At 41.9% G+C, this 25,825-nt stretch overlaps 3 protein-coding genes and 1 long non-coding RNA gene across 13 annotated transcripts; 1 reads left to right on the forward strand and 3 right to left on the reverse strand.

Annotated features, from left to right (window-relative positions):
- Positions 1–1,175: 1,175 nt before the first annotated feature.
- LOC117590878 (protein retinal degeneration B) lies at positions 1,176–11,009 on the reverse strand. Of its 9 annotated transcripts, XR_004574334.1 has the most exons (13): positions 10,643–11,009; positions 9,856–10,000; positions 9,601–9,792; positions 9,133–9,543; positions 8,719–9,056; positions 8,096–8,134; positions 7,315–7,390; positions 6,014–7,246; positions 5,772–5,909; positions 4,746–5,713; positions 4,518–4,690; positions 2,233–2,693; positions 1,176–1,944 (listed from the first exon to the last, which is right to left on the reverse strand). XR_004574334.1 is itself a non-coding variant. In XM_034283900.1 (12 exons), exons 1-12 carry the CDS (start codon positions 10,718–10,720, stop codon positions 1,887–1,889), a joined length of 3,849 nt encoding a protein of 1,282 aa, XP_034139791.1. In that variant the 5' UTR covers positions 10,721–11,009; the 3' UTR covers positions 1,176–1,886. The 9 variants fall into 9 exon arrangements, 8 of the variants coding, with proteins under 8 accessions (XP_034139791.1, XP_034139795.1, XP_034139794.1 ...); XM_034283900.1 differs by lacking the exon at positions 2,233–2,693; XM_034283903.1 differs by lacking the exons at positions 1,176–1,944; positions 2,233–2,693 and adding an exon at positions 3,033–3,156.
- Positions 11,010–17,200: 6,191 nt separating this feature from the next.
- On the reverse strand, positions 17,201–18,877 carry LOC117590845 (vitellogenin-3). The gene is made up of 3 exons (XM_034283842.1): positions 18,457–18,877; positions 17,993–18,387; positions 17,201–17,919 (listed from the first exon to the last, which is right to left on the reverse strand). The coding sequence occupies exons 1-3, from the start codon at positions 18,866–18,868 to the stop codon at positions 17,248–17,250; spliced, it is 1,479 nt and encodes a 492-aa protein (XP_034139733.1). The 5' UTR covers positions 18,869–18,877; the 3' UTR covers positions 17,201–17,247.
- A 1,560-nt stretch (positions 18,878–20,437) lies between these two features.
- Positions 20,438–21,836, reverse strand: LOC117590850 (probable RNA 3'-terminal phosphate cyclase-like protein). Its single transcript, XM_034283847.1, has 3 exons — positions 20,938–21,836; positions 20,730–20,883; positions 20,438–20,673 (listed from the first exon to the last, which is right to left on the reverse strand). The coding sequence occupies exons 1-3, from the start codon at positions 21,748–21,750 to the stop codon at positions 20,492–20,494; spliced, it is 1,149 nt and encodes a 382-aa protein (XP_034139738.1). The 5' UTR covers positions 21,751–21,836; the 3' UTR covers positions 20,438–20,491.
- Positions 21,837–22,659: 823 nt separating this feature from the next.
- LOC117590852 lies at positions 22,660–24,893 on the forward strand. 2 transcript variants are annotated; one of them, XR_004574332.1, is made up of 3 exons: positions 22,660–23,081; positions 24,386–24,580; positions 24,714–24,893. It is a non-coding gene; the product is annotated as an uncharacterized LOC117590852 (long non-coding RNA). The 2 variants fall into 2 exon arrangements; XR_004574331.1 differs by having other exon boundaries at positions 24,374–24,580; positions 24,714–24,762.
- Positions 24,894–25,825: the final 932 nt, after the last annotated feature.

Below are 25,825 nucleotides of genomic sequence, written 5' to 3' on the forward strand. Positions count from 1 at the left end.
TACATACAAGTTAGAGAATCTGCAAGTTTTAATCATATGATGAACACGATATTGTTGTTTTTTGAGTGTGAAAAATATGTGTGGAATGTGTTTTGGATGCATGAAATATTATCTCTGCAAGCAAATTAGGAAGCTATTCAGGTACAATATGCAATAATACGTGTAGTACAGTACGCGTCGCTACTAACGCACATATTCTCTTGCAGGAATCGCAATTCGAAGCGGGTTAGGGTTCGGAGTTCGGGGTGGTTTGGTGTGGCCACCTCTTAAGCGTATTTTTCTAGACGAAGACGTTTTAGTTTTTTGTATTTACTCCCAATCTGATAAGTGATCATTATTGATTTGACTTTGTTAATTTTTCATTCTTTTTTTTATATATATGTACGTAAGTGTATAGGATATAAGTATGTATGTATGTATGCAATATATGAATAGTATAGTTTATTCTTCTACGGACAGAGATCATTGTGTGGATGAGAAGTTCCATGAAAGTTATTCCTTATGGTAGTTGGTAGTATTTATTTCGATACTTCTTGTTGTATACAGATAAATTACAAACTAAAGACAAAAACAAAAAATAGAGGAACATATCGTATGTAATGTAGGAGTATATAGACAACACACAAAAGAATACTTTCCAGTTAGCAAGCTTCCAAAGTTCTTAGTTTTAGTTAGAGCCCATTTAAATATAGTAATAAGGCTTTCTCTATATAATTGTATATACGTATAAGTTATCTTACATAAGATCCGCTAGTCGAAGGCTAAACCAAATTTATCATACAATATTATATTGTATTATGTATTATTATGTATATTGGTATTGGTTTTTTGGGAAACTTTTTGTACCTTTCTAATGTTTTCTTCTTTGGGGATTTTTCATACATTTTTTGTTTTGGTTTTGTTTTGTTTTTGTAATGGGATTGCAAGGTAAGTTAACTTGTGTGGACAGCTTTTGTATTAGTCTCAACAGAACTTCAATACATTCAATATATAGGCTATATATACTTCATCATCATCAGGTCGCCTTGAGTATCAGATCCACTCTGTTCTCATATCAAATTCGAGCTCTACTTTTATTTGGTTTCGATTTCTTTAAAGATTTTTTTTTCAGTTTAAACGTTTTTTTTTTTGGTTTTTTTTTTTGGTATCACAAAATCGGTTTTTTAATTTATACATTTATACATACATTTCATATTTTTCAATGTTGATAAACTTGTTTTTCAACTTTTGACCAGCAAAAAAAGTGATTTTATATTTCCAAATAACTATTTCTGCTTGTTTTGTTTGGTACAGATATTACAATACATATTTAACCCTTTCGTTTGTTTTTTTTTTTGCAGTTTGGTTTTCAATTTCTTTTATTTTGGTAGCTAAAGACTATCACAATTATGGAGATTCTAATGTTTTCTTGCTGAGTGCCTAAAGACTGAAGAAGTTTTGGGCACAAATATAAATATAATTTTTTTTGGTTGGTATTCGGAAGCCGTTAGTATATAAATTTTGTTTGTTGTAAGAATTTTTTTGTTTAATCAAGAAATGCATTCAATTTGTCATTTGATTTTGCAACGCCTTTTCCGCACTCGCTTTAGTTCTTTGGGTCGGGGGTTTTTTTTTTTTTTGAGAGAGAGCGTTATAGAGAGTTCTTTCATCTTTTTGGTTTCCATTTTGTGTTGTGTTGTCCGTCAATTTGATTTAGTACCATATTTATTAGTTTCTGCTTTGTTTTGAACTTTGTTCGCTTTCATATGTTAAATGGCTTTTAATATTAAATATCTGTATTTTCTTTATTTATATATATGTATATATATAATTGTATTTATATATGTGGTATATAGTTTTACGATCGGTTTCACATTTATTAGGTATTTATTTTCATTTGTATTTCTTTAAGTGGTTTGGAAAACCATCAAACAACATGAGGAAACAGTCTTTCGTTCCAGGTACCTAAGGGGAATACAAATTTAAACATTATTTAGAATAGATAGATAGATAAATAGAATTTCAATTAGATGCTAGGCTAAAAGACTGTCAAATTGCCAAATATGTCGATAAGCTCGTTTCTTGAAGCTCCTTTTTTGGATTCTTTTCTATAAATTTACTATTATTAAATATTTTATTTTTAAATGAATTAAATGTCTAAATTAGTGGGTAGAATTGTAACTAGACTGGGCCTTCGACTTGATCATACTTAATATAAAGATTTAGATTGTAGTAGTAGTGGGGAATACTCACCGCGTGACTTTTGGTTATACATATGTTGTACAATACTTTAGTTTTCTCATTTTTGTTAATAGTATTTTGCTTTCATATATGTATATGTACACCCGACCCAATATTTTGTTGCTATATATCGCGCATAGTATATAAATATATATAATATTTATATTCATGTGATATATACACAGAGGTGACATATATGGGAGACATCAATGTTGTTGTCCTTGATATTATATACTCTCTCTTTTTGCTAGTATGCAGAACGAAATGCAGGATTGCGCGGTGTGCTAGAAATCTTTTAGGAGTTCGCAGTTCTTTTTGGTTTGGTTGGGGCTAAGTTTGATTTGTGGTTGGCTTATGCTAAGCTTTTTTCTAGTGGGAACCGTCTGTCTGGTGTGGTTATCTAGTGATGGCTCAAATAGGTTTTGCGGTTCAGATAGCCGCTGCGTATGGGCGATGAAAGTCCGGTCTCGTTGCTATTTATTGCATGATTGTTTTTTTGATGATTTTTTTTAAATGTATTTTTATGTTGTGTTTGTGTGTGTTGTGTTTTTCTCAAGCAAATTTTTGTTTGGTTGGTTCATTTATTGATTTTTTGAAAAAGAGAGACAGAGTTATAGTTGAGTGAACAGATTTGAGAAATAATTTAGTTGGTTTTATGGTTTTTTTCTTTTGCTTCACAACACCAATTAATCAATCCATTAATTAGGAAATCAATGAATTAATAAATAAAATGATCAGCTAGGAATTCTTTAAATACATTAAAAAATAAAAATAAATAGAAATACAATAAAAAATCTGGTTCTGTGTTTTTGTTTGAATTGGGTGTTCCATAAAAAACTAGAACTAACACCAATCGTAACCTTCTACGTTTGTGGGTTTATTAAATGTTTTCTTTTCATAACTTTTTAAACTTCTTTTGTTGCTTGTTCATGCAACCTGTACGATTGTGTGTGTGTGTAGAATGTGTATGTGTTTTTGGTGAATTCGTCAGCGTGATGGATATACAATATATTATGAGACGTAGTGGTTTTTATATTAGTTTTGTTTGATTTAAAGCGTGTTTTAAAGCATTTTTCGGTTCATTCGTTAAATCAAAGAACAAAAAAAGAAAAGATTACAAAATTGTAATTGGAACATTATAAATCATATATACATACATACACATATGGGTATATCTTGGAATATATTTTTGCACTCATTATATCAAACTAAAGATATTTTCTATGCACTGCTTTTATTTATTTACATACATACACACGTATGAGTATTATTTATTATTTTAGTTTTGTTGCATTTTGGCATAAATCTTCTTATATAAATTTGTTGTTCGGTTCGCAAATCAAACATAATATCAACATCAATATAAAAGTAAAATTAAAATAATAATAATACAATGGGATCAACTTATAGCATACGTAATACAGCATTTTGTTCTATGAGAAACAAAACAAAGAAAGGAAAAACCTCTATAGGGGTGTACTTAAACAATAACAGGGAAACACAGGTGAAAAATACGAAAATAACAATCATTTAGGACGACTAGCTCTTTCGGGGGTTTAGTGGTCTTTTGGGGTGTGATTGCATTTTTTGAACTCTTTGTTAGTCAGCCACGAATGCCGTATCCTCATTTAGTTGGCCAAGACTGTGACTGTGACTGTGACTGTTGCTGTGCTGATGCTGATAATGATGATTGCCGTTCCCCGTGTTGTGGTTGTTGTTGTTGTTGGTTGCCAATTGCAGCTCGAAAGCATTGCTAAAAGTGTTGAGGAGTTGTGGAGGTGGTTGATAGGTTGAGTGGGCGTGCGGGCAGGCAGAACAAGGTTGCAAGTGGCGGGTGGCAGTATGACAGATCGTGTGGGGAAAAGTGCAGCATCAAATTAGTTGGATTCGACTTGGTTTGTAGTCATGAACAATTTGAACTTGTTTACATTTTTGGGTGAATTACAGTCTGATGGCGAGTACACAGATTAACAATAACTTATCACAAGACGGCATTGGGGCAGGCGGGTTATCATATTCTTCGAAAGAAAGGCAAACATAAATCAATAAAAACAAAAAAAAAAGCAGAAAGCAACAAAAACCAAATTAAGAATTTTACATGACTACGTATGTACACATTCAAATGGTGATGCGTGTCTAAACAAACACAAACATTGACATAGACACACAAGATACGTGAGAGTACAGATATACACAACAAGTCAAGTACAGGACGGGTTAGTGGTGGTGGGGGGACAGATCACAGATACACAAATCACACACACACAAATCGGCTCGAACTGGCACTCGAACCTTACCTTCGACGTCGCGGATTTGCCGTCTGGCCGGGCAAATTGAAACATCCCCTGGGTATGACCATACGAGCATTCCCCTTGGCTGGGCGCGAGCCGCCCACTGTCTGAAGCCCCGACAAATGTGCCGCATAGCCATCGCTCAGCACAATGGCATTCGATTGCAACTTCTTGCTCACCTAAGTAACGACAGAGGGATACAGTTTGGGATACTGAAGAATAAAGGGCACTAACCTTGCCGACAATAAAAATCTGATCGGTACGCATGCCCACATTTGTGTAGACAGTAATATCCTTGCTGCTGCCGTAGGCGGCCGTAATTGAGATTCCATGATTCTGCACCAAATTGTTGAGATAGGCGGTCTTGTGACCTAATGGATCGGTCGACAGCCCATCGGCGAATGAGATCAATCCATGGGGGAAATTGTGCTGGCTTAGCCAAGAGACGACACGCTGTTGCTGCATGTCCGGACGCCCGGTAATGTAGATGAGCAGATAGCCGAGCTCCTGCCAATGGCGGCAGACATCAACGGCACCGGCACGCACCTTGGGATCGCGACCCGTCACCGACATGGAGGCGGTAAAGGAGCCATCAATACTAAAGACAACGCACTCGGTGAGTGGCGGCACCACGGCCATGTAGCAGTCCACCGATGTATGATCGCCACGCACGACCATCTTAACCGGATAAATGCCATAGCCGAGGGATAGCTGTTCGGGTATGCTGTAAGAGATACGTCCATTTTTGTCCGTCATTTCGGTGGTGAGAAATGTCCACTCGCCCGCCGGTGGATCCTTCATAATGTGCACATCCACCTTCTCGCCATGCAGCGTGATCATGTCCAGTGGTCCGTACATAAAGCGGGCATTCAAACGCTGCTCACGTCCCTCCTGGACAATCACATCGTTGGCCCGATGATTGGCGGCCACATTTTTCAGCTTCACCGATGTGCGCTTCTTGATCCACTTTTCGCGCGGCTGCCCTGGATGGAAGGAGGCCGCATCCTTGTCATCGTTGGATCCCACAAACAGTATGCCCTCAAATTTTCCAATCTGTCGCAATATAAACGCAATCACATCGGGGCTCTCCCAGTAGCTGGCATGGAACAGATGCGGCAATGCATGAGCGGGGAAGTTGCTCAGACCTTCGGGACAGTACAAAGCATAGTCCAAGCGCTTGGTGCCCCACCATTTGTTTTGAACTGCAGATAGAAAGAAAACCATTTAGACTTGTTAGACTCTCCTGGCTGGCTGTCTTACGGGCATGAATTGTACTGAGTGAAACATTTTCAATTAGTCCTGAAATCGTGCTCTGCATGGAGGCATCCGAGAGGCGACGACCGGCAAGAATATTGTTGCCATCGTTAAAGTGCTGCGGATGTGATTGAATAACCTCCACTTCAAATATAAAACAGAGTGAGAGAGTAAGAGAAATATTCGTTTTAATGTACTATTCTTGAGCATTCGCTTTTGAAGGTCTTTCTTGTGAAAGAAATACTCACATAAATGTAATGGCTGTCCATTTCCCAGTGGATATTTGGCATAACGTGGAACATTGACCGGCGACAGTATGGAGAAGCGTGCACTAACCAGCGGCTCCAGTCGCGAGGCAATCGGATCGGTTGGATGGAACAAATTGTAAACCTGGTGGCAGTTCGGGCGCACCAATGCCGTCTTGGAATCATGTAACTTGCGTGCGGCCAAGACAACGGACAGCGGCGAGCCGAACATGAAAAAATCACTGACTTCAAAGTCCAGCTTGGCGGCACGCGAATCGCTGGACGAACTGGAGCGACGACGACGCGGCGATGGCGCCACCAGCAAACGCTTGGCATCCAGATCGGCCTCAATGAAACGCTCATCATCGTCCAGTCTAGAGTGTCGGCTATTTATCAGATGGGCATTGCTGCTGCCACCGCTGGCAGCAACAGCATCACCGCCTGAGTTTGAGGCCCCCGATCCAGCGGTGCCTGGCTGACTGCCATTGGCTCGGCACAAAGCCTCGTATGCCAACAGGGACCCCATGGAATCCCCGAGCATTACAATCTGACCGGAGAAGCCATGTCCCTCTTCCGATTTTAAAAACTCATGATATACAATATTGGCTGCTGCCACCGTCTTATTGACGGTCTCATGGAACTCGGGCGAGGCCACGGCCAGCAGGGGTATGGCCCCAATGGGTACATCGGCTATGTTCGGTATATCCGCGGCCGACGGCGAAGCATCAAACGAGTATGGACTGAGGCTGGAGAGTATCCCCAAAGCATCGGTGCATATCGATGGACAGGGCACCATTTTGATCGTCACATGGGTTAGCAAACTTGGATAATGCTGCCGCATTACGGCCTCAAACGAGCCGCGGAACGTGGTAACATCGGATTTCTTCGCCGTTAACTCACTGGCGGCATCCAGCACACTTCCGGCATGAACGACCAGCATCAGTATGGTGGTTCGACAAGATGGTGTGCTCGGCGATCCTGGCGGCGACGAATCATGGCTACGATCCACACTGGCCGAGGAGCGCAGCTGCCGCTTGTTGCCCCGCTCCGAGGCGACGCGCATTAGAAAGTCCTGATTAAAAATGCTATCCTCCTGTTTGCCACCAGCGCTGTGGCCGCGAACACCCACCACAGAACCGCCACTGGAGGGGCCACCATGGGGCGGTGGGCTGTCATCGCCTTCGCCCAGCAGCTCCAGAGAGCTCCATTTGGCCAGGGAATTGGTCTCATTGGTGTCTGTCAAAAAAGGAAAAGTCACGTTTATGCTTTCTGAATGCACTGCATAAAAGGAAAGGTGTACCTACCGATACAATCAAAGAACTCCTCATCAGAATTAGATTTAGAGTCCACTTCCAGTCGTTCCATGCGCCAGTTCGCCACCTAAGGATCATCCGTTAAATATTCATTATTTAGGTACAATATCCAAACAAATATTTATAACGTTTCTGCGCTACTTTTGTTTTTGATAGCATCCTAAGCATATAACAAAATATAAGTTGAGAAGTGGCAGCAGTAGAGGGAGTATTTGACTCTACTTATTATCTCTACAAAAACGAAAGCTCTACGAAAGCCTGCGAGTAAGGCTAAAGCAGCTGCCTGGCAGCAGCAACATCTGGCGGAAATCGTCTGCGAGCCTCAATCCCATCCTCGAGTCGAACATGTTACTAGCCTCGAGCATTCTCTTTTGCACTATTCGCTAGTGCGCCTCGAGTCTAGCATTCATGTACCATATCATGCACATCATGTACTCATGCATAATTTATTTTTAGGTTCGATTGCGTTTTTTTTTGCACATTTCGCTTGATGTGACAGGACCTTTAACCGCGGAGCACTGCCTTTTGACGACAAGCCTAGATTTCAATGAGACTTGAAAGCTGCAAGGAAACTGCTTTTTGCATTTGACCCTAGCATAAAAGCTAATTCTACCACTACAAGAGAGCAGGGAAGAGTTTTGGGGAACATTTGGTGGATATTCTTTTGGGGATTTGCCTGAGTAAATGACTAGCGATTGAGGATTGGCAATGGGATTAGAGGAGTGAGGATTTTGTTTTACTTGTTTAATTGGCGTCTAACAACGTCACTTACATGTCTGTGAGGCGCTGTCTTGGCATGCGGCTTTTTGGACTATATTTTGAGGATAGTTTTAGGGAGGTTCATTTTGTGGTAGTTGTATAGTTGTTGATTGATGATTTTTTGTGTTTTACGAGAGAGTGTGTTGTTGTAGTTGTTTGATGTTGTCGGTCGGAACGTTGGTTGGAGGGTTGGAAATTATAGAGAATTATTTGCAGCACATTTAAAGGACAAAGCGAAAAGGAAACAGACACGCTTATCGGGTACAGAGAAAGATAGGAAACATACACACACACACAGAGAGAGAGAGACAACAAAATAGAACATATATGAATATATGTACATATGTACATACATACAAGCATACTAGACGGAAACTGAACGTTTGAATTCTAATTGTAAATTCATATGGAATGATCTGCCAAATGTTAGTTGTTATGTTAGGTTGTGTTGTTGTGTTAGGTTAGTTTTCATATTAAAAGAAATACCAATTTTAGTATGGCATTGTTGTAGCTTGAAATTTAATTGAAATTCATTGAATTTCCATCGGTATAGTTGGAATCATAAAATCAACACCAAGAGACAGCAAACGGTGGGGGGAACCAAACATGGGGGATTCGTGCGCCATCGTCTCTCACCTGCAAATCAAAACTGTGCGCCGAGCCCACGGGAGAGTGTAGAGCACCCTTTGAGCCAAATTTTCCCTTGTTGGCCATCTGTATGCTCTGCGATCGGAAACGCTCTTTGGCGGTGCCCTGTGCGGTGGTGACCAGGTCAACGCCAGTTCCAATAGCATCATTCTCATCCTCATCGTCATCTTCCTCGTCGCCCTCCTCCTCGTCGGAGCTGACCTCGGCACTAGGCGGCTGTTGGGTGACAATTGGCGGTATGACCGGTGCTGATTTCTTTCGTTCGCTGCCAGCCGTTGATGCGACAGCAGTGGCCGCCGTGCTTGTGTATGCTTCGGAGGTGCTATCTGAAAATGACAGAGACGGATAGACACAGAAAGTGTGAGTGAAAGAAGACAGGTAGAGAGAGAAGAAGAGACTAACCATCGCTGCACTCTTCACAGCTGCCCATTTTCTTGGCCAGTGCCAGCTGTGTCTGACGCTCTAGCTCGCGTATATCCTCAATGGTAAGGCCAAACCATTCATCTTGCCATGCCCAGGCCTGACGATGTGCCCGCAGCATCATTTTGCGCAGTGCCACATCGTGTATGAATTTCTCCAGCTTCGTTTGCATGCCCCAATAACGAAATTCAACGCGACATATCTTATAGGCCGTCATCAGGGACATGTTACGGGGTGTTGGCTGCTTTTTGCCTTTAACCTCGCGCCAATACTCGTCCAGCCAGTCGTCGGCCAACGGGCCACGACCTGTCTTGTCCGATATAAATTGCTTGGGATCCTCTTCCTTTACATAATCACCGCCCCATAGCTGATCCTTAACAATATCAATTACATCTGCAAACAAACATAAGAAATAAATACACTATTTTATATAGATTTGCCTTGACTGACCGACAATCCGATTTCGTAGATCGCTGCCTGACAGCTGAAATACATTCTCCTGATAGCCATTGTCTGGGAAATAGTACGTCTCAATGTCCAGCGAGAATTTCTCTACAAAGGGGCAGGTGTAGCGTGTCCTTGTGTATGGATATGCATTCCATGCCTCCTCCTCAACGGTTAGAGCACTCTTTGGCAAGAGGCCTAAGAACGAAATTAGAATTCAAAATAATTTAAGGAGTACTACAAGCAGATGGTTCCACTTACTCTTGATCCAGCCTGGCAAATGATTACCCACATGATATATCTTTTTCGTATATTGGCCGTTGCCGCCGGGACCATCCTTATAGGGTTCATTGATGATTATTTCAACGCCGCTGCCCTCGCCATGGCTCTCCTCGCGACTCTTTTTCTGTTTTGTGTGTGTGTTTGTTGGAGGAATAAATTAGAGAATTATTAATATAAAATAAACTTGCTCATCAAAATGCCTCTATTTTTATTCAAATTTTCGGGCATTTTACGTCATGGAACACTCCAAAATATTCCATGCAGTGCATTTTCGAAGTAAATGTGATTCCACACGATGTTTCCCAAATGTAAAGCATTCTAAGTAAACAAAGGGCTAAAAAAGTATTCCAAAGGGAAGGAAAAATTCGAATTTCCAGAACGAATAGGGAATAGGGTCTATCGTGAATTTCTCTGTCGTAAACATTTCAAAAGAAAAGAAAAGTCAAAATAAAATGGGAATTATTCTGTTGGCAACATTCTAAAGTCTAGACTCTAAACTGATAACTCTTTCTTGGCCCTACAATTTGTTCTATCGAATAGATATGTACATATCCAAGGTCACAGAATCGCTTAAGAATCACTTGCTGGAGTGTGCTTCAAAAGATCTTAAGCTAGTTTTAGCACACGAATTAGTTGCTCCATCCATTGCGAAGATTATCCATTTTGATTTCCAGGAAAGATCTGTTATTCATTACTCCCATTGCGCTCAAACTGAGATTAACTCTTTCCCTCTCTCCCTTGTGGCCAGGCACTTTATTCCACTTACCGCTATCATGTACAGCTGGGCAATCCGATACTCCTCCACGGTGAGGGGCAGCGGTATACGGTACTCCTTAATCAACATAATGCTTTCTGTGTGCGTGTGTCTTCTTTTTGGAGTTTTTTTTTGTTTATTCACTTAAATGGTTGATGGATCGGATCCCTCCTCCTGCTTGTCGTTCCCGTTCTTTCCAGTTGCCTATTGTCTTTGGTATCACGCTCGCCCTCTACCTAACTCGCTCGCTCTTCTCTTTCGCTTAGGCAATCATCGATTGTAGCGGTACATGGCTGGGGGCGACGCTGGCGACCGGTCGCAGTGCCAGAAGAGAGAACATACATACATACATACATATGTACATATGTACGTCTATGACCTGCAAACAAAGGTTGAAAAGAAAGGAAGGAATGAGAATAAGCAAGGTTGGTCAGGGACATAAAGCAACTATATAAGGAGGCCCCGTCGGTGGCAGAGTTACTCGCCGCTTTACCCAATTCTCAGTGCACGTTTGCTTGTCGACGCGGAAGTTTGGTTGCAGACCAAACTTTTTTGGTCTTGTTTTGGTTTTTTGGTTTTTTTTAAATGTTTATTTTTTCAGAAATAGTAGCCTACTATTATGTAGCAAACTATTAAAAATTAAATTATGAAACAATTATTATGTTTTTTCACATTGCCTTGAAATGATTAATCAGCACACTCCATTGTCGTTGCCCTCACACTTACAGCAAGAGCCCGTTCACTCGCACTTTTCGCTCACACTAGTCCATAATTTTTTCGGACGAGACCTCCTTATATAGTTGCTTTATGGTTGGGGTGGTTTGGGGTCTGGCTTGGCTGGCCATTGTTGATATGGCTTCTTCTCATACGGTTTGAAAATGTAAATTGCCATTAAATTTATTGATTTCAAGACGAGAAGGACGGGAGCGGGACGGGGACATATGAACCGAACAGTCAGGCACTCCAGATAATCGGATATGCTCTGTGGGATTGGCGTGCAGGTAGCGGAGAGGTGGCAAAGAGCAACGGCAACGACAATAGTGTGTGTCCGATAAGGTCAGCAACGACCGACCTCCGTCTCGAATTTATCTACACTGTAGAGTCTACAGCAACAAGAATAAATAAAACAACAAATTTAGATTATCGTGCACACTTGTTGTTGTTTTAGTCACCTTGAAATATTTTCTTTCTCTTTTTTTTTGCTAATTGGATTTATTGTTGACTGCTGACAAAGAGGAATACGAAGATATCGGTAAATGTACATGTGTCCGTGTGGTGGTCACCTTATGACGCATTCCGAATCGCATTTTGACCTATCGGAAAGTGACAGAAGGTGTGGTTTGACTGCGGCCGCAAACCACCGTAAACATAAATATGTATTTATGTATGTACATATGTGTAATGCTTGTGTTAGTGGGAATGTGACGAGGGAGATATATGTACATATTTGATATATATACATATGTAAATATGTATGTATTTGTAGTGTCATTTTAGTGGGGATAACAAACATACATATGGCAATTATTGAAATATTCATTTTGTTTATAGGACTCTAACCCACCAAGCACCCACCCCTCTCCACAGCGTTGGCTGCCGCTTAAATCTTATCTCCCAATTATGTTAGCCAGCTGCACATTGAAATGGCACTCGGCTTCTAATTGCAGGATTACAAAATTTATGAAAATTACATTCTACTGCCCTTCTCCGCCACAAGTGGTGCAGAGAGAGAGAGCAGGAGAGCAACAGAATTGCAGCAGCATTCAATCAATAATTATTGGGTGCACACAGAGGAGGAAGAAGGAAGAGAAGCACAAAAAACAGCAGCAGGCTGGGGAAGAGGCAGAAAGGTGTGCAGAGTGGAGGGGTTTAAGTGAGAGTGGAGTCATGTCATGGCTGTTACATGGACAGCCAAGCAACCATCACAAAACACACACACTCATATTTGTGCATTTAAGCTACAGTCGGCAACATAATTACACATGCATACATATATTGTGGACTACCATGGGCCGGAATCTACTAAATTGTGGAATGACAAGTGTCAGTGTCTGGTAAAATATAACAGATACAACCAAACGTGATAAGGAAAGTATGTAAAATCATCATGAGATTGGGCTTTCAAATGATAAACTTTATACGTGCAGTTTCCAAGATGTCAGAGATTTATAATATAGAATAATTATAAATGAAAGCCTCGTCACACAAACTGAAATAACTTATACATTTTCACGGACTGACAGTTATTTAACCGTTTAGCGTACCGATCGTAAAGTGTGCAATTGATACCATGACTGGCAAGCACGTACGCTTATAAAGAGATCGTGCAAAGTGCACATGGGTGTGAATGCGGTGGCTTGTGTGTTGTTTATGATTGTATTTTGTCAGTTTACATTTTATGATGTGACCAAAGGGTACAGTGTTAAAACCGTAATGCGCGGTAGGGTGAGGGCGGAGGTAACGCTGTGTTGGCATGGTACTTATATTTTATTCCGGCGACGGCAGCGGCTGCAATTGCAGCAGAGCGCTTGCTGCCTTTAAAAAGGAAAACTTGCGCTATTTCAAAGAATGCTAAGCAACTACAATGCCCAACAGCTGCTGCTTTTGCTTTTTTTAATGGATAAATTGCTATGGTAATTGACAACAACAAAAACTTCCCCATGCGAGAGAGCGAAAGAGAGAGAGAGATGAAGGAGATGCAGAGAGCACGAGTACGGTAAGCGCATTCAAGCAGATATATGTAAGTAAATGCGAGAGATGAAAATGCCCACCCGGAAGTGCGAGGGGGAAAGTAATAGTAACGAGTAGTTAGCGAATTCGACTGCATAGGAAAAACAGTACAAAGGTCTGAAATAAACTAAATTTAGCTTAAGGTAAAAGGTTAAACACAATTAAAGCTGTAACAACTCATCAATTTAGTCAGATTACATTGTTGACCTACATATTCTATATTTGACTTAAAAGAAGCCGAACCAGCAGCCCTGAAAGGGGCACACAGGCACGAAGACAAATACACAAAGGTCGCTAGTTCACTCTCTCTTGGTCTCGCTCTTCCTCTTTTTCCCCCTCTCTTTACTCTCTCTGCAACTGCCTCTCTGGGCCCACCTGTGGCACGCTTTATGTTTATTAATAATTTATAAATATAACAAGGCAGCAAAGCAGCAAACAACGAAAAACAAGAAAATAAGCAACAAGCCAAAGACGCTTCTGCGTGTACATACAATACATACATGCATGAGTACTCGCCTCTGCCCATGAAGCAACTATAAAGGAGGGCCCGTCGTCGGCAGCGTTCCTCGGGTCTTTCCCCCCGACGACCGTGGTGGGACGCAACGCACTTATTGACAGCATTGTTACGTTTCCCTCTAAAAAGCCCTCCTTTATAGTTGCTTCATGCCTCTGCCTAAGCCCTAGGGCTAAGCTTTTAAAGGCCTTAAGCCATATCATATCAAGGCATATGGCAGGACAAACAGTTACATCAGGACAGAGAACGCATTAAAAATAACTTGCAAGAGCATTTTAATCTTACAGCAGCGGCCACAAACAGCAACAAAAGATTGTTTGTTTGCAGCTTGAAGAAATGGAAATTCTTATCAGCCACTAGCAGCAGCTTTTTGAGGGATGTAGGGCGGGACCTTGAGCCCTGGGCCACAGCCAACAACGCAGTTTACGCATTTACGCACTGCTTCACTCACTCACGCTCGTGCACACACACACACAAACATACACAAAATACACACTGGAAGGTACAGGAACAGCAGCTAGCTTCGCTACACAGAGATGCACGGAGAACTGCTGCTGTTATCCTTAGCTAGTTTTTGCTAATTTCAACAATTTCCACGATTAAAAACACAATAAACAGTGCTGGAAACTCACATTTTTATCATTCACAGAAAAGCTGCCTTTCTTGTTGCACAGCAACAAAATAAAAAAAATACAACGAATAAAAACACAAAAAAAAAACGTGAATAGAGTAAATATTTAGCTGCCTAGGCTCTATTTTCTTATAAACACAAATCTTTATCTACGATTTTTTGCTGAACACCTCCAAGCCAACAGATGAAAATTTGCTGGCTTTTCTTTTTAGGCTGCTTGCCTTATTTTTTGCAATCAAAAACGTACACACAAAAAAAAAAAAGAAACGGAGCTTGCGCTGGCTGCCGCCGCGTTCAGTGCGGAGAAGGGGATATATTGCAGCATTGATATATCGATAAATAGATATATGGTGTATTTTCCGTTGATAATAATAGGTGATATTGGCTATCAATATGGATATTCTATTTGATATATCCACGCAACTAATTTTCTGAACGTAGAAAGCGCCAACCAACTGCTTTCTGCTTGTTTCGGGGCCGCGGCCGAGAGCACACTGAACGAAGCAGCAAGCAGGGCAAACAGAGCCATGAAGAAACTATAGGGAGGTCTCGTCGGCAAAACTAAGAAATTCGTGCGAGTGAAAGGGATCTCGCTGTAAGTGTGAGGGCAACGAAAATGGAGTGTGCTGATTAATCATTTGAGGGCAATGTGAAAAAACATAATAATTGTTTCATAATTAAATTTTTAATATTTTGCTACATGCTAGTAGTCTGTATTTTGAAAAAAAAAATATTTTGAAAATATTTGAAAAAAAAAATGTTGTCCGCAACCAACCTTTCGCGTTGACAAGCAAACGAGCACTGAAAATTAGGAAAAGCAACGAGTAACTCTGCCACCGACGAGGCCTCCTTATAGTTACTTCATGGCCACAGCACGGCACGCATGGGGTGATTCCAAAAAACGTTTGCTTATGTGAAATGAATTCAACTTATTCATCCAAGAATTGATATATGTACATATAAGAATACAACAAGTTTATGGAATTAAAACACAAATTTTCACTGCATCCCAGCCCTTGTGCTATCGATATAAGGCTATTCGATATAATAAAAGAAAAAATGTACGAGTAATTTGATAACCTCTTCTAATATTGGCCATGCCACGGCGAATGGAACCCAGAACACCCCAGTTGGCAAGTTGGTCAGTTGTGCGCATCAAAATCGCTCGAGAAAGCGGCATACAAAATTGTTCATTCTCCTCTCTTCTCACACGCAGCCGGGTGACGAGACCGAGACGCTGTGTCCACGTAGGTGACGCAGTTGCCTCCAAGGGGTTGTAAATTGGATTTATACATATACAATTTCCTGAATTTTAGTGAACCTGCCACAAACTGCTCAGTGCGCGTTGGGATGGGTGGTTGGGTCCGTTCACCGCAATCTCTCTTCCGTGTGAGAAAGGCTGGAACGAGAGGAGGCGAGATGGCTGCAAGCTGCTCCTTGGTAAAAGCATTCTAACACCAAGGTTAGGCCAGTATCTCCTTCTCTTTCTACTCATTTCGTATTCCCTTGCACCTGCCTTACCATGAGATTAGATTCAGGTACAGGCATACATACACATATGTAGATTGACAGACGTTGACAGATATAGAGAGCGGAACGATAAGCCGCCTCATCCACCACTCGTATCAAAATGTTTAGTAACGAGTTTTCTCTGTCAAAGCCATAGCAAACATGTCACGACATGCACAGCATTTTGCTTACGTTTTCAGCGAACGAACGGAATGGCCAAAATCAACAAATAAACAAACAGACACGGCAAATGCTCTTCTCAGTTCTGCTCTCTCCTCTTCCCACTGTCTGTTACTCTCTTTGAACATTTACGTTGTTGTTGTTGAGAGTTTTCGCCTATACCTCTTATGCATGTGGATAAAGTTCAACTTTGACATTTACAAAAAACGGAAAGTGCACAAGGCGCATGCCCCAAAAGCGAAAGCAACAGTAATTGAGTTTTGAAATCATTTAGTGAAATCATTTAGATTTGAAATCAGTGCAGTGAGTGCACAAGTAGTCGAGTGTGACACTAGTTGCCATTTCCCCTGTCGCTCTCTTGAGATTTCCTCCTATACGGATGTACTGCTTATTTGAATACATATTAAAATACATATGTATTATGATTTTCAACATACATATGTACATAAACATACTATGTTGTATACATATGTCAATTTCATGTTTCCAAATTTGGATTAATTGTATGTAACATACATACAATATTAAATCAAAATCTAAAACTGCGTTTGTACGATGAATCTGAATCGCAGATTCATGTGTACGTGTGATGCTCACAATCTCATTTCACGTATGCAATCTCAATGATTTACAGAAGCTTTTCAGCTACATATGTCTTTTTCGTTCTGCCCTCAGCTATGATTCACGATTCATGCCAAATGATTGAACGTGTGAACAAAGCATGAATCCTCACATACATGAAAGTTTTACGCTATTCAGACTCAGCCTCTAAACGAACCTTAGGATCTTTAGTTTAAGGCTGCATGCTCTAGCGGCACGCTGATGCTCAGACTCGAAACCTATTAAGAAATGCTTCGAAAGAGAATGCCCAAGAATTCATTAACTAATATACAACTATAAAAAATACAAATTTCTGTTTAAAATCATAAACTAAAGGAAAATGCGCTTTCTATTTTGGAAAATTTAGCAGGCTTTATTTTTTGTGGGATTTTTTATGTTTTTTTTATTTACGGTCAATTTTCTTCTGAGATTGCTTTTGTATAGTGGGGAATCCTAGTTCTGGTGGTGGACACCATGGTATGAGGCCTGCTTGTGGGCTGGGGTGCGCTGGCCGAATGGGCTTTTTTCATTGACCTCGAGAATGTAGTCACCCTGGAGATCAAAGTCGGACTGGAGACCCATGTAGGCGCGCTTGCCGAAGCCATCGTTCTCCTTGTACTGCTCCAACGAATTGGCAGGGACTGAGGGGAAGTTGCGCTCATTTCCGGGACGCACGGACTCTGCAAAGTAGCGGGTGGCACGGGTCACGGCCTCGATCACATTCTTGGCACCGGGCACACCAGCAGACGGGCCATTGGGATAGAAGTCAACATCGCCGCAACGGAAGAAGGTTCCCATGCCATACGCAGAGGTGTGGATGGCATCAACAAAATCAGCATCGCCGCGGGACAGGCCAACCAGAGAGTTGCGACGCTTGGAGAGCAGCTTGGCGGGGTCCAGACCGGTGATGCGGCGCAGCTTGTGTCCGGTTTGGGCTGTGAAATCATTACCGGCAGCACCAGCCACATGAGCGGCAATACCCTGACCAATTAAATGGATAATCTCCTGAGGCACACCCTTGTTGGTCAGCTGAACCAGAGTCTGGCCGATCATGGCACCAGTAGCAGTCACATCGAGCATGGCATAACGCTTGAAGTTAGTCAAAGTGGATCCAAGATCAATGATCTAAATTTGGGTGGGAAATATAATGGGACAAATGAAACTCGAGTTTGCTGGGCGATTGCATCGACACACTTACGATCAAATCACCGCTGGCTCCCTTGGCTGATTTCCATTGATCCGACTGCTCTTCGCTGGATGTGGAAGTATAATCGTAATCGTTGCTCTTCTGTTGTCCCTGCTGCTGCTGCTCCTGGGCATTCTTCTGCTGCTGCTGGAGATTGTAGCGCTGGATGTAGGCCTGGACCAGCTTGCGCATGGCCTTCTTGGCTGTTTGGCTGGCCTGGGGCAGGCCAGTCAACACAATGGTAACCTCATCCTCACCGAAACCGGTCTGAGCCTTGGCCTTCTCCACATAATTGTTCAGCTTGGCCTCCACACGCTCGCCATTGGCTTTGATAATCCAGACGGGCACATTGCTGGGGCTGGGCACAAAGCTGGGCGTCAGATCGTGCTTAATATGGCTAACATGATCTGTGTTGGTAGGATGGAAGTATGTGGTTTAGTGTGGGCTCTGAAAGTCTGGCGGGGCATGAGACTTACAGATCTTCTCAACCAAATTGGCACCCTTATGCAGTGGCTCGTTCTCCAGACGCTCCCAGGTGATGTCATTCAACGAGGGCACGCTCTCCAGCTCGGCGGCACTCAGCCACTGAGTGGGCTTCAGCTCTTGCATACTCGTGGAGGAGGAGGCATCCTTGTTGGCATTAACCGCCCAGCAAAGGCAGGCCAGCAGCAGGCACAGTCTCAGGCTCATGATTGGGTATTTCGAATCGGTCTTGTCAAACGCTGATCGACGTTTGATGGTTGGCTCAGCGGTGTTGAGTCTTTTTATAGAGCGCCCTCTCAGGCGTTCCGGATTTGTGCTGACCAGAGGAAGTCCAAGTCTCTGCCTCTGAGCTCTCTTTCTGCTGATCTTGCACACGGGAATGTATATAAACTCGTCCATATACATATGCGACTGGTTGCGGAAAATGCATCACTTGCAAAAAAAAATACTATTCGATTTTGCACAGGGTTTGGCGTTGGGCAACCGGATCTGTTATCAGAGAGAGAGGTTCTTGAACCATACTCGTGTAACCTGAGCTGATTGGAAACAAAAAAAGCCTTTGCTTAGGTACATCTCTCGAGGCGCAACAAACTTGCAGCGACTGCGGCGGCTACCGCACCAAGGCATTGGAAGACTACGAAAGGGGATTGTGCAATCATATACATATGTATGTATACAATTGCTATAGATGCACCAAATAGGGCTTAAACAGGGTATATATGTATGTACATATTTATATGTACAGGGAACGGCTTCTTATAGAACCAGGCTTAAAGGCAGGGCTGTTCAAAAACACTTACATATTCTGTCTAGCTTCTGGGCAACTGGGCAAGAATGGCCCACACATCCCTATCTTGGATAGCTGGCCCACAAGTACAGAAACCAGCCAATTCCCAAACTCTTTCCAATCTTTACAAAAATATAATAGAGCTTATTAAAACATTATTAACCATATTTTATGGAAGGCAGAAACGCATTCTGGATTCCAGAATTAATTGTGTGATCCAAGGTTTTAATGGCCGTAAATCATATGTCCATAATTCCTTGTGGGAATACGCAATTCCATACATTGAACAGCACGTCGCATAGCAAAGTATATTCATAATGTATCCATCTATCCATTGGCTTGCACTTTTGAACACACAGTATAAAAAAAAAAGAATTTTTTATGCACTAATAAAAAAACGAGAACGGACGTGTGAGACGCTTCTTACGCGTCACAACTTTTATACCCGGCACTCAGGACTACATTTGCTCCTTAGCGGTGTTTTGTCAAATTTAAAATTTTTTCTTCATCTGTCATCTACATCTACAACACTTCTCACACCAACACGCTCCGTTAGCTCGCCGGCCTTCCCTAGACACACATACTGCAGACTCGCGGCAGAGACAGAGGAAGCGACCGAACACAAAAAAAAACAAATATAAGCTGCAGGACGGGTGGGTTAAAAGTCGGCAGAGGCAGAGGCAGCGGCCGAATGAAGCAGAAGCAGAGTGTGAGTGAGAGAATGTGAAAAGAACAACAAAAGCTGCGGGACAGGGTGGGTTTAGCCACTGCAAATTAATTTCTTCATTCTGGCTATAATAGGTGGTTATCTGATAGATATGGCCATTCCCCACGGAATGGCGTTTTTAGTTTTCTTTTATCTTTAAAATTGTAGATTTGGGAGGTTTTCGCCATTTTGCGGGGGCGGAAGGGGGCGTGGCTCATTTTAGAAATACACTGGTTTCAGTGTGAGCATATAGCAGTCTGGATGCAAAATTTGGTGGCTCTAGCTTTTATAGTCTCTGAGAACTAGCCGACAAACAAGACGGACGGACCGACAGACGGACAGACAGACATGGCTCTATCGACTCGTCTATTGATGCTGATCAAGAATATATATGCTTTATGGGGTCGGAAACGTTTCCTTCTGTGCGTTACATACAACCGTTATACCCCACAAATACAATATATCCTATTTACTCTTCGAGTACCGGGTTTAATAAAATAGTTTATTCTAAGAAATCGTTAGCATGCATAATCGTTTAGTTAACACGTTTGTTGATATTGGTATAGCCAATACCCACACAAGCCATGAGCACCTTTTGGGCACCACGCACATCATCGGCCTCATCATCTTCGGCGTCCGGGTTCTCTAGCTTGAACGTAATCGAAAAGAAGTCGCGCAGATGTTGTAGGAAGTGCACCGTATATGTGGATAAAGCACCTGTAAAAGGCAGTCTTGGATAATACAATTCTTATGATCCGAGTGCTCGGTCGTACCTGTCAGGAATTTGGAGACGTGTTTCTGTCCGAGGGCCATGTAGAGAGCCGCCAACCATTGGTAGGCAGAGTCACAGCAGCCGCCACGATAGATCTCATCCAGAAGGCGCATGGCCACCTCCTGACCAAGATCCTCAGGTACTGCAGGGGTGTCCTAAAATGATGATAGGATAAGCTATGCCAATTATGGGGCGTCACTACTACTTACAGACTCGTCGGGGGTGTTCGAACTGCAATCAGCGGCAAAGCACACACCGTCGGAGGTCTCGGCTAGCAGACAAATGCCAAATCCCGGAGAATTACCCGACATTTTTCCACGATTCTGGTCGGTATAAATGTACACATCGGGCAGGAACTTCAGCATACATCCCTTGGCGGCCTCTACAGTGCGATTGGCCATCGCGGGCGACACTTTGCAGGCATATACCGTGCCGCGTATGCGCTTGATCATGCCCTGCGCCTGGCACTGGATGCCACGCAGATTCTTGCGCACGGGGCAACGGAACTCTATCTCCCCGCCACCCAATGGTGCCACACCGCGCTTCACCACACGCAGATCGAGGCCCTCGTCCACCAAGAGAAAACGTTTCAGCAGGGACAAAGCGGCCCCCTTAATGTGATCCACCGAAGGCGAGTCCTTGCTGTTGGTTACGCCGCGCAGAGTGCAGTGCAGAGAATTCTTGCAAAATGGTCCCAGGGCGATCAAAGCATCCAAATAGTAGCCAATGCCACGCTGGACACAGCAATCGTGATGAATTTGGCCGCCATGGAGTAGGCCGGGCGTAAACATGACACTGGTGCCGGCCGGATTAAGTTCGATTCGTGTGCCATTCGTGATTTTGTCCAGTAAACGTATCAGACTGATTTCGTATTCCCTTAGACCGGGAGCAGACTCGTCTTCGGATCGAATTTGTGTGATCTTCAGGGGCTTGCCGGAGAGGCAAGCGAGGATAAGGCGCTGCTTAAGGAAATTGCTGCCACGGTAAATGAGGCAATTGCCTTCCTGCGCCACTGGTGGCATGGTTTAACTTTTATTTAATACAATTTATTAAAAAGTGTTTCGGCACAGCCCGAGCACGTGCGTCCAGAGTAAGGTAAACAACAATCGATACGGGACTCGATATAGTATCGATATCAAGAAAACGTGTTCACTAATTTGATGATATGTAGAAAATGTGTAGTACAAAACATTTATGGAGTCCGTTCGGCAAACATCTCTTTTTGAGTTCAAAATTTTCAGTAAAATAGTTTTTTTTTCGAATATTCCCCAAACATAAACTGAAGTTACCTGGTAAATGCAGACTCATCGTAGTGCGACCATACAATATCGCTGTAGCGATTAAATACCAAAAAAATAAAAATAATAAAAATAAAATGTGTAGTAAATACGTTGCAAAATATAAGCCTATAAGGATAAAAATCCAATAAAAAAGAGTATTTATAATAAGAAAATTTGTTTTTTAAGTGGAATTAAATTATTGTTTCAGTGCTAGAAGTAATTTCAGGATAGGAATATCAAATGGAACATCAAAATCGAGCAATATGATTTAAGATTACGGTATATTTACGATATATTTTTAAAATGCGAAGGTATTTTTGTTATATTTTTGAGGGCTGTGAGTTATATTTGATCGATAATTCCGCGGTCACACTGCACACGAAAGCTAACCGAGCGGGGCTGCCGCCGCCCGCCCAAAATTTGCCCCATCGTCGCTGCGTGCGCGGCGCGTCTTTTACGAACAGCAGGATTAAACACGGTGCATAAATGAAAAACATATTGTGAATAGAAATTTGTATTTTATTAAGGCCGGTGAGGAATTAGTGCTTAATGGAGAGTGTATAAATCGATAGACAGTGTGTGTAAATCCTTAAAGGAGAAAATTACTCTTAAATAACCATGAGTAACTATATATAATTGCCTCATGTAAAGAACAAGAAGTGCACAAGGAAAAAAAAACAAAGTGTAGCGGCAGCGCGCGGCGTCTCATCGTCAACGCGGCGTCAAGCGAAAGTAATGGAATGGGAACCACAGCCATCCACCGTCGGCTCTGTGACGAAGCCAGCTGCGACGCCAGCGTCAACAGCGTGCAGACAATCCGAATTTCTTTGGATGCTGTTGGACTAACGATGTTTCGGCGGGGTTGGTGCGGTGATGTTGATGCTGCTGCTGGTGGGTGGTATTGGTGTTGGTGCGGTGTTGTTTATTGCTTTCTGTGTAGACACTCGAAATACCAGCTAGTAGATTCGCAAGAGAAACTGTAAAATAACTGCATTTGAATGATGTTTCGACGTCATCACCTGCTCCTACTCCCACTACTCGTCCTCCGTCCAAGAGCAACAAACAATTGAATGGTAATGAGCGTGAACCCCACCCCCAATCCCAATGTTTTTGCTTGTCGATTTGTGACTGTGTGATTCCAATTAGAATGTCTGATTGGGAGAGTGTGATGCTAGAGAGAGAGAGAGAGAGTGTGATACTAGAGAGAGAGAGAGTCAGAGCGGTGTGGTGCGTTGCGGCACTGCCGCGGCTTCGATATCGATCCGTATCCGCACTAGAGCACATAGCCTTTGGGCAACATAATCCAACGGAGCGGGATTAGGGTTACGCAAACGTGCCACATCCGACGCCTACGTGCAGCTTTAACTGCGACGCAGGCTCTTGCATTACCGGTCACCGGTAATTTGCCGACAAGGCCGGCAGAGCTGTCGCGTCTTGTTGCGAGGCAACAGCCATCTGCTTCTGCTTCAGCGGCGTGAAAGTTTAGACTCATTAAATGCAGCTCCACAGCAGTGAAACTTCAGGCATAACGGTACAACCCGGCATCAGGCACCGCGGTAGCAGCAGCAGTGCTGTCTTGAAATTTCCATATAAAGCCAAAATCTAAAGACCACAAATAAAACGATGACGTTTATCAGATTAAATCAGGGAAATAATAAACATTTTCAGAAAACGAACTAAGGGTAGAGAAGGAGGAGAAAATTGTGCCAAACGTAATTTAAATTCTAGGAAAATTAAAAAAAAAAGTTTGCCAAAGTAACTCCAAAGCAAAGCAGAATATAAACTTGAACGTATAATGAACTAGTAGTAAACAAAAATGGATCGAAAATAATAAACCTTGATATTTTGGCATTTTAATTTAAATTTCAAACAAAAAGAAACGAGAGATCTTATGCCTTGGCGGCTCTCAAAAGTGAGACTGAACGAGCAAATAATGGAATGACTGTATGCAGATCACTCTAAATTACTTTTAAAAATCGCAATAATTATTCACTATTTTAATACCTTTTTTGATTTTGCAAAGTCATTAAAAGGCTATAAATAACAAAACAATAAAATACGTATTCAAATGGACAGAAAACGGCCACCTAAGTATTGGCGAGAAAAAAGGCTAAATTAGTTACACTGAAACAGAGAGCAAAGTCAGGCATGGCCGCTCTCTCTTTCTCTTTTTCTCTCTCTCTCTCTCTCTCTCTCTCTCTCTATCTCTCTCTCTCTCTCTGTTTTGCGAGAAAGTGTTTGTAAAACCCTCAAAAGATTTAACCATAGACAAGAAAAATGCTAATGCAACCAAGCGTGAAGCTTTGTAAAGCTCTCCCAATACCAGTGCGTATTTTTGTACCGTTTCAACGTTTAATCTTTAAAGTGCAACCAAGAGAAAAAAATCAAGCAATAAAAGAAGAAGAGCTTTGAAGAGCAAAAGCAGCAAAATAATAAGTGAAACCCGTAAACCAAACATAAAGCTGGCAACTCTGCCAACCGTAGCGCAACGGCTACGGCAAACTAAGCTAAGCAGCGGCGTCAGCATCGACGTCTGACTGCAGCCAGAGGTCGCGCTGGCAACAAAATTGCGGTATGTGTTCTTACCATTCTTAAAAGAATCTCATATTCCATATACTCATACATACATATGTATGTAAATATTTTCTCTGTTTCTCTTGCAAACATCGGCACATATACCACACGTGTATACTTTTACTGTTTAGTTTGTAATTTTGCCAAATTGTGGGCACAAAACAGCCAAAAATGTAATGAAAACAGCAAATGAAATTAAAATGTAGTTCAGAGTTTTGGACAGCAGCAGCAGCGCAGAAGAGCGGTCACAGCCGGGCAAGATCAACCATAGAAAATTATGCTCAGGGTCAGAGACCAACAAAATGGACAACATGCTCATATATGGTAAAATATATGTATGTAAACTATGGTTGATGAAGCTTTTTCACCTTAAATATAGAGGAGGTTTTTTTGGGAAACTATTTTAATATTTAAAATTGTGTTTCTTATCTTGGCATTTAATTTATAAATTCCATAAATACCCAAGAATTTTTAATGACATCCGAAATTTTCTGGAATCTTCTAAGTACTTTCTCAGTAAGAGGATTGACTTACAATCGTATTTTCTACTTTAAAATATCAACCCCTAATTTTAATTCAATTTCCTCGATCTAAAATGCTGGGAAAGTCATCCCCAATTATACATTTTAAGCTTCAAAAATAAACGAGAAGGGACGTGTGAGACGCTTCTTACGAGTCACAACTTTTATACCCGGCACTCAGGACTACATCTAGATGTAGAAGACATCGCCAACCACTAGATATCGTTCACTTTACAGAACACGTAGTAAAAACCCTACTAAATAAAATGCATCAAAACAATTTTATCAGTTAATCCTATTTTCCAATTTATGAGATATTTAAAACAGCAATAAAATTTGTACCTTTTCCCTGCACATTCTGTGCAATAATGACCGCTAGGTTTCACAGCAGATTTTTCGAAAGTGGCGCCATCTATGATCATTTCTTATACGCAACTTTGATGGTCACTCTTTTTCTAATACAGAGCGTTAAAAACCGAGTCTTGGTTTTAACTTTTAAAAATTAGCTTTTGGCCACTGTTTCCGCAACTCCTCGCAACCAGGTTGGGAGTCAAAATCTCGAAATAAAAAGCCAAGTGCTGCTGGTTCGACCGAGTCGGAATTTAAATCAATTTAATCTCTTCTTCTTTTCAATTTCGATATTCACCTATTAAATGCATTTTCTTCCTCTTTCTCTATCGTATTCACATATCACATGTATGTTCTATAGCAACAAACTTCTG

The sequence above is a fragment of the Drosophila guanche genome, unplaced genomic scaffold (genome assembly GCF_900245975.1).
Source record: "Drosophila guanche unplaced genomic scaffold, DGUA_6, whole genome shotgun sequence".
NCBI lineage: Eukaryota > Metazoa > Arthropoda > Insecta > Diptera > Drosophilidae > Drosophila > Drosophila guanche.

Coding starts and splice junctions, on each gene's coding strand:
- LOC117590878 (XM_034283898.1), bottom strand. CDS start 10,720: ATGTTGATTAAGGAGTACCGTATACCGCTGCCCCTCACCGTGGAGGAG. Junction 8,135..8,718: donor CGCACAGTTTTGATTTGCAG/GTGAGAGACGAT, acceptor CTCAAAATATAG/TCCAAAAAGCCGCATGCCAA. Junction 7,247..7,314: donor GGAGTTCTTTGATTGTATCG/GTAGGTACACCT, acceptor CTTTTTTGACAG/ACACCAATGAGACCAATTCC.
- LOC117590845 (XM_034283842.1), bottom strand. CDS start 18,868: ATGTATATGGACGAGTTTATATACATTCCCGTGTGCAAGATCAGCAGA. Junction 18,388..18,456: donor CAATTTGGTTGAGAAGATCT/GTAAGTCTCATG, acceptor CTACCAACACAG/ATCATGTTAGCCATATTAAG. Junction 17,920..17,992: donor GAGCCAGCGGTGATTTGATC/GTAAGTGTGTCG, acceptor ACCCAAATTTAG/ATCATTGATCTTGGATCCAC.
- LOC117590850 (XM_034283847.1), bottom strand. CDS start 21,750: ATGCCACCAGTGGCGCAGGAAGGCAATTGCCTCATTTACCGTGGCAGC. Junction 20,884..20,937: donor CGAACACCCCCGACGAGTCT/GTAAGTAGTAGT, acceptor TCATCATTTTAG/GACACCCCTGCAGTACCTGA. Junction 20,674..20,729: donor CGTCTCCAAATTCCTGACAG/GTACGACCGAGC, acceptor TGCCTTTTACAG/GTGCTTTATCCACATATACG.